This window comes from Anastrepha ludens, chromosome 2 (assembly GCF_028408465.1).
Source record: "Anastrepha ludens isolate Willacy chromosome 2, idAnaLude1.1, whole genome shotgun sequence".
NCBI classification, from domain to species: domain Eukaryota; kingdom Metazoa; phylum Arthropoda; class Insecta; order Diptera; family Tephritidae; genus Anastrepha; species Anastrepha ludens.
Window position 1 is genome coordinate 77,730,836 of NC_071498.1, and position 8,597 is coordinate 77,739,432.

An 8,597-nucleotide genomic window follows, 5' to 3' on the forward strand; every position below is an offset into this window, starting at 1 on the left:
GCCAAAACGTGGTAAGCAATTTTCTTCGAAATGAAGCCGATTCCGGCAAAAAAATTAAAGGAGGAAAAAATATTCTACAACGGCATCAGAGAGGCGACTAATCTTTCGAACTGCTTCGAATTCCCACCTCTCTGCCTGTAAAATCAGGGATGAATGCGGTGTAAATGCTAGTTTGGCGGTAAAACGAGTTATTCGGAGTGCTAAACACTCAAAGAGATTAAAAATAAAAAAACCTCCTCTCAATGATGCACGGAAGGAAGCACGACTTCGATTTGCGCGGGATCACATGACATGGAACAAGGAGTGGAAGACTGTGGTCTTCGCCGACGAAAAAAAGTTCAATCTCGACGGACCGGATGGCTACAACTATTATTTTCACGATATGCGAAAAGAGGAATGCTTTTCGAGTCGTCATCACTCTTGTACAGTCATATCGTTTTATGGAACTTGCGAGCTGCAGTTTGTTTCATCAAAGATGAATGCAAATGTCTACAAGACTGTGCTCCAAACGGCTTTTCCCCAGTTTTCCGTAATTTTTGGACCTATTCAATGGACGAACCAACAAGACAACAATACCAACGTACAGCTCGGGTTACAAAACAGTGGATTAAGGAATAGAATGTCAACTTGCTCGAGTGGCCGTCATACTCCCCAGGGATAAATATTATCGAGAACATTTGGGGACTTTTATCCAGGAGAGTGTATGAAGGGGGGAGACAATTTCAAGACTCAGCGACCCTGGTTGAAGCGGTTAAAAAAACCTGGTCAACAATTTCACTGAGTGAAATTGTAAAATATTACGATTCCTTATCAACTCGAATGTTTGAAATAATTAAGAATATCGATGGTCATACCAAATATTAAATAATGCAGAAATAGTGTATTTTATAATTTAAGTCACCAAGTGCCATGAAATATTGCTGTGAATAATTTTTTTTATAATTTTGTTGGTAAAACCTATTCACTTGAGCCAAAAATAATGTAGATTTCCAGCTATGTTTTTGAAAATATAATAAAAAAACCAAACCAAAAAAAAAAATCTTTTGTATTTTATAAATAACACTGTGCGACAATTTTGGGGTCATCAAAATCAAACCACACCGGACCTTTTTTTTCTGAAAATATACCTATTCAATAGCAAAACCCTCGCTGGGTTTTTAAAAGTTAGCTCGATTTTTTTTTTTATTGCGTTTTGAAGTTTTCTATTTTCATGAGATTTTGGAGTTTTACCTATACGCTAAATTTGACTTATAAATCGACCTTTGTTTGATTTAATCGATTTATTTTGTCATAGCTTGATGCAGAAATTTCGTACATGTACAAATAAACTTATTTTGAGAAGAACCTATATCTCAATACGCAATTTTCAATACCAAAATTTCGAAAAATTGTATGTTTTTACCATTTTTTACTGTAATTATGAAAATAATTAAAATTTCTCACTATTTCTTCTATCAAAAATGTTGCAAAATGTACTAAAAAAGTCATTTATAAGATAAAAACATAAAACTGAACTTTAAGTTTGTTATTTTCTAAAAAAATAAATTTTTAACAAGATTTTTCTTCATAAAAATAATTTTTTTATACTCTGTTGTGAAACGTCCACAACAATAGCAGAAAACGTTAATATTTGCAGGACAATTGTACATTTTTTATTTTCTTAATTCATAAAAAATTCACGAAAATGAAATTAATAAATTCAAATATGTTAACAAAAACCGTATTGTTCACAAAATATTTAGCGCGTCAAATGAGTTTTAGGAGTTGCTATGCACGAACCTGATCTCGCAAGACTGCTGCGATCTTAGAACAGGTAAAATCGTTGGGAACAAATTTTGGAATTTCTAAAACAAACATTTCCTGATAAGACAGACTACAACCTTCTTTATACTTTTTATTTTGGAATGTGTGCTAGCCACTTTTCTATGTACTTAACAGGCTAAAAGTCTTGTGAGACCAATCTTGCTTTTCACTACTCACGATCACATTTTGTTACATCCAATATTCATTGGAAAACCGTATCTGGAAAAAATACTAGCAAAAATAGAAAAATCTGAAAATGTGTATAACGGGTGGTTACGTATAAAATTATTTTCATAATTACAGTAAAAAATGGTAAAAACATACAATTTTTCGAAATTTTGGTATTGAAAATTGCGTATTGAGATATAGGTTCTTCTCAAAATAAGTTTATTTGTACATGTACGAAATTTCTGCATCAAGCTATGAAAAATAAATCGATTAAATCAAACAAAGGTCCATTTATAAGTCAAATTTAGCGTACAGGTAAAACTCCAAAATCTCATGAAAATAGAAAACTTCAAAACGCAATAAAAAAAAAAATCGAGCTAACTTTTAAAAACCCAGCGAGGGTTTTGCTATTGAATAGGTATATTTTCAGAAAAAAAAGGTCCGGTGCGGTTTGATTTTTGATGTCGCACTGTGTAATTTATCGTTTTACTTAACAAAATTTATTTGGTTTAAATCCGAGTGCTCGTTAAGAGGATATTATGTTCTAAGTCTAAAAAAGAAGTCAAACCTATTCAGTTGAGCGGCACTGTATATGTGAGATACCGGCCAAAACATTGGAAAGAGTATGCCAAAATTGGACTAAGCGGATGGACCATTTGAAGCGCAGTCGCGGTCAACATTTGCATGAAATAATTTTCAAACATTAAATTATATGGACTCTACTATCGATTTAAATAAAAATTTCATGCATTTTTCTGAATTTTACGTGTGTTTTTTGAAAAACTTTCCTTAAGGTCTTAAAAAATCACCCTTTGTAACTCATTGTTCCATTGTTGTTCCACCATATTTTCATTTTACTTTGATTATGAAATTAATACGGTTGAAGTGCCCGATTTATATAAAAAAATCCACTGCTTTGTTTGGTAACTTTTGTCTCTTTTGAAGGCAATGTTATAATTCTGTGATTCGAGAATTCATTTTCATAAGTCTCTCCTGAGACCAGTTGTTTACCACTAAGGAAATTTTGCAATTGCTTGAAAGCTATTTGGCACAAGACTTGGATCAAACTTTCTTTGTTTTTAGAGAGCGCAACACTCTTTCCCAACTATAACCAGCGAAACTATCGACAGTGCGCAAACTTTAGATCCATCTTCACGGGTTTCATGATTTTAACGATATTTGGGAAGATTGTGCCCCATTTCCAACGTCCGTTTTACCAGAAAGGAAGTTTTGGCAACCCCATCTTGCTGTTGCATTCGGCACTAAGCCTGCCCGCACTTCTCACTTTAGTTGTAGTGGTATTGCAAAATATTACGAATTCTCTTTTTTTAAGTCCATTTTGGCACGCTGTAATAGCTTCTCCAAAACTGTGCCCAGAGCGTACCGAAAACTGTTAAAAGAATTTCTTTTTAATGTATATAAGTATTGCACCTATATAAGTACTTATCGATACTTGACGCTAAAAACAGAAAATATACATTTTTACTTTACCATTATTTTGCGCGCTCATCCTGTTTGCTCTACCAATTTGTTAGATATTCTGCCTACAAGTAGGAGATTGTTCTTCATGAGACGTTTTTTATGACACAAATGTGGTTGGAGATGTGCCATTGCCTGTTAAAATTTAGATATTTTTTCATAATTTGATACATGAAGAAGTCCAGGGTGCATTTCAAACGCTTAACCAACCGAAAATTAAGCTCTTATTTATTAAGTATTATTTTTCCTTCAAAAGCACTTCTATGCTCACTTAACACCCCCGTATCTATTTTTTTACTCTAAAATGTTTATGGTTTCTGTTTTTGTAGGCTCGACGCGATCGCGAGGAACAAGAAAAGATGAAAGCTCAAGAATCCATGAAATCCGCCCAGCAAAATGCCAACAAACAAGCGCAGCAACAACAACAACAGCAGCAACAACAACAACACCAGCAGCAGCAGCAACAAGATCATCACTCGATCATAGCACACAACCCAGGACATTTGCATCACTCGGTGATCGGACAGAACGACCTGAAACTGGGCTTGGGCATGGGTGTTGGTGTAGGCTCAGGTGTAGGTGTGGGTGTGGGCGGTGGTATCGGCAGCAATTTGGGCATGATGAGTGCGCTCGATAAGAGCAATCACGACCTGCTCAAAGCCGTCAGTAAAGTAACTTCGTAAATGCACCACCAACATTTGCTACAGCAACAACAACAGTAAGAGCTGAGTGGCAGTGCAGTGATTAAATATAGACGGCTAGAATAAGCTGTCGCTTCCCAGTTGACCATTGATTTAAGCTTAATTGGAAAGCAGGAATACAAAACGAAAGATGATAACTTAAATACGTAAACCACTTTACATAGTAAATTAAATACATAAGTCTACCAACTACACACACATACAAGTAATATATATATTTATAAATATTAAAATACTTTAAAATCAGATATACATATACAAGCATACGTACATACCTATTATATATAAATATATGGTAATGTGAAAATTTATTTACATACATACATACAAACATGCGTACATGCATACATGCATACATGCATTCATACATACATATGCATACTTGCGTGTATATGTACTGCATACATATATCAATGAGTAAAGAGGATATGAGCATTAGAGCGCAGTTAGTCATAGAAAATAATTGACCGAGGGAGTCGGTGCAGTAAAGCGGTGCCGATTCTACGAGTACTAGTGAGTGTAGACTTAGTCGAGCAGCAATTCGAATTGTGCCAGTTTACTTGGTACTAGAGTAGATGATAATTATGATGTTATAAGATTAATGACTGCATTAGTGAAATAAACAGTGAAAACTAAATAATCTAAGTTGCTTTAGTATTTTAGATAGAAATTTCTTTGAGAAGTGAAAGTTGCCACAACAAGCGACATTCACCTTAGTTGGGTTCCCCACTTATCTATGCGTTAAATTGAATTTTTTTAAATTGACATAATATTCGTTCTCAGATGTTTTTATTTATTATTTTTTTAGTTTGAATCAACAATCTTCGCATGTAAAATTCTACTTCCACGTACTCTTTCAACATCATGCTTTCCATTTCCATCTTCTGCACTCACTACTCTATTATTTTGAATGCAAAAAATGATTTATCAAAAACTTCCTCTCCAATGCCATATTTTAGTGATAACAATTTGATTAAGAATTACCACGTAAATGCACGTAACAATTACTGTTAACTGCTGTGCAAAACGTAAAGTAATGCAACGTAACTCGTTTGCACTTAAATCTCATTATTAATAAAACAGCAAAAGAAAAAAAGAACAAAAAAACAAAAAAACTACTTCTATAGGTTGATAATTTTAAGAAAGAGATAATTGATAAATTATTGGCTGCTATGGTGTGTTGCATGCCTAAGCACGTAGCCAGCAAACAACAAATACGTACACAGAGCAAATAAGCAAACAAAACTACTTATTTTCACCAGTGACTAAATTTAAAGCTTAAGTAATGTGTAATATAGCTGAAACCGATGTTTTATAAACATTTGTACCAAGCTAAAAAAGAAAAATAAACCCCTCCCGCAGTTAAGGTATACATACTCGTATACGAGTATACATAAATGCGCATGCGAACATGTTTCTAACACGTGTTTGTACGTTGTAGTGTGACTGCAACTTCATAATTGGCTTAAGTGACTCATTTCGGAGATGCAGCATTTGGCAGATGCTAATTAATTGAGTTCAAGTTTAAACGCAGATGCAATTGGTTAGCAAACAATCTCTCAATATACGTATTAGAGTTAAGGCCCAGTATAAATGTACTATACACAAATATGCATATATAAATATTATTTACTATAAAACTTGCATTAAAAGTACTTACCTATATTTATCTACTACAAACATACACAAAATATAGTGAAGAAAAATGCTAAAATTTACAAAACAATTACTAAGTGTACCGTAATTGATTTAAGTTGATAGAGTGTATTTACGCCCGCCCGCAAACCCAGTGAACGTTTTGACGTGTGCTAAGCAAACACAGAAACGGCAACTAAATATAGGTGAATATGAATGGCATAAAGCGATATGCAATAACATTTACTACGTCAGTAGCTGCAGCTTCAATTCTTCTCGAAAAAAATTAAATTGATACAGATCTACGTGGAATCAATAGAATTGGTTAAATACGCCCAAGGGGCTAACTTAAAGTCTCAATATAAATACATGCATACATAAATACTTATGTGTACATGAAACAATCCATCATCGCTTCCATTTGTTTATGTTGTTTTAACTAACTGTATTTTAACTTCTTTATTTTAATTAGAAAAAAAAACTACTTTTGTTATTTGGAAATCTGTTTCTTCTAGAGTTTTATTAAGATATCTAAAAAATCCAATTGTGTTAATTAAATGGTTATCGCGAAACTTCGTATGATTTAGTTGATTCTTGTTAAATAATTTAGTTATATGTTTTGTAATATTCGTTTAGTTTACTTAATGGGATACGCATAAAGAAATAAAAACATATGTAGTAGATTTAATATACACATAAAACATTGTATTACAACCTTTTTGATTTAATGAAGAAATGAGCGTGAATATGCAATTAAAAATTATAAAAATAAAAAAACACACATTTGTATTTTATTTCCTTTTTTTCATTCCTGGGTTCCTGTATAAAATATTTTTCACATTTCCAAACATTTTATTTGAGATGCTTTGCTTTTACCGCATTTCCTTTTTTCACGCACAAGGTGGCTCAAAATTGATCGTCCCAATTTGTTGTTGAATAACTTTTTTACTAAATAAGATAAATCAGATAATTATGCGATTTTAAGGGGGAGCCTGGTTTATTAGGTCAAAAAAATCAATTTTTTTTTTTTCGTTTTAAGCGATTCCTAATATATTTCAGAATATTCACACAAAGTTACAGAGCCTAATTCTCAATATTTCCGTAGATACAAAGCCAAAGGTAGGCGAGCGTTAGTTAGTTACGCTGTGACCGGACAGCCATAGTACAAACTTTATCTTCTTTTCTCGACTTTTAATTTTTATGATTTCTGTGAACTGGCGTACATGAATGAAAAAAACTAATGAACCTTTTGATATGAATCATAGCTTGTTCCCTTCAGTATTAAATTCTCTTCTATTTGAACTAACAAAATAGATTAACAAAAATTTTTCAAGATTTTTGTACCAAGTTGAAGTGAATATTTTTTTATAGAAAGGCATTTTTTTCTTTAAAACCTCCAAGAAGTTGAAATTTTGGAATTTCTCTCAGTTTTCTTAGCTCATCTAGAATAAAAAATCATGAAAATTAGAAATCCATTTGAATTTTTTGCTTTAGATAATAATTACGAGCTGTATCTTGTACGCCAGTTGGAAACTCCAGCGTTGCATTGCTCTGCTAATTTCTATGTTAAACATTTTTTTCAACTTATTTTAACTTTATACTTTTATACTTTTTAAATGTTCATTAAAAGATAGAAGAAACTTTGCAGTGCTAAATTTATTTTTTCCTTAAAAAAAAATTGCAAAGAGATGCAATTTTTAGACCTCATAAACCAGGCTTCCCCCTTAATCACAGCTCTTCTTTTATGCTTGGTAAAAACTTTATGGCGATATCTTTTAACAGTATAAAGTAGATAAAAATATGTCCTTACTTTTACTTAGGTAGAAATAGTAAATTGAAATCTTTGAAGCCGTTTTTCTGAGCAGTTTGTCTTTTTTTTTGTTGTTTCAACGCTATTGAAGTAAATGAGCGAAATGTAATTAGTAACGCCTAGTTTGCAGAAAAATGTGCTTTTTTCAACGCGCACATGTCTACATTTAACAAATCAAGCATGAGCTACATTATTTGGTCAACAGATATACGTAGAAAAAAATACAAATATATCGAAGCTGGAAGCTCAATCTTCCTGACTTTGCAATTTTAAATCAGTAAAATAAAACCGACATAAATACGTAAATACTTAACAAATGAAGAAACAAATATACACACATACATATATTGCATGCAATAGCTCGTACAATACTAAATAACTTAAAAAAATATATCTAGCGTTAGTATTCCAGCAAGCAAAATCCACACATACGTAATTAATTTATTAATCAATGGCAAGTATTCAACGTTAAAAATATTAACTAAATAGAATTAAAAACATAAAGTCATTACATAAATTTAGATTAAGTCAATATATATATTAAATTCAAAGTATTGAAATATGCTGTACATAATCAAAAAAGCAAAATTCAAATAAAAAGTAAAACTAAAAATAGATTTAAACATCCTGCTGAATGGCTTTGTATGTACACTCATAAGTATATCTGTAGATTAGAAGTCGTACATATGTACAAGTATATGCAGTCGAGCAGCAACATTACTATAATATAAAATAAAAGAACAAGAACAACTCTAGCGCAAGAAGCAAGCATGAGGTAAAGCAGACGTGCATTTCTATATATTTTATTTTACTGGTGATTTAAAGGACCAACGCTATAAAATTATTTTAACGTTTATTGTCAGAACTGAAGAAATTAACTAATTGAATAAAGATTCCGCAATAAATATAACAACTAAGCTAAACATAATAATTGACTAATGTGTAGATAAACGCTAGAATGACTAATATGACACATTAATATCAATCATGAAAGAAAATAT

The 8,597-nt window shown here is 32.1% G+C and overlaps 1 protein-coding gene across 4 annotated transcripts in view; it reads left to right on the forward strand.

Moving 5' to 3' along the window:
* The window catches only part of LOC128871929 (homeobox protein abdominal-A), an 87,196-nt gene extending 80,664 nt beyond the window's left edge, over window positions 1–6,532 (forward strand). For all 4 annotated transcript variants that reach the window (XM_054114111.1, XM_054114110.1, XM_054114113.1 and 1 more), the window contains one exon: window positions 3,780–6,532. In XM_054114111.1, the coding sequence (XP_053970086.1) occupies window positions 3,780–4,133 (354 nt within the window). In that variant the 3' untranslated portion in view covers window positions 4,134–6,532. The remainder of the gene's footprint in view (window positions 1–3,779) is intronic.
* The last annotated feature ends 2,065 nt before the right edge of the window (window positions 6,533–8,597 follow it).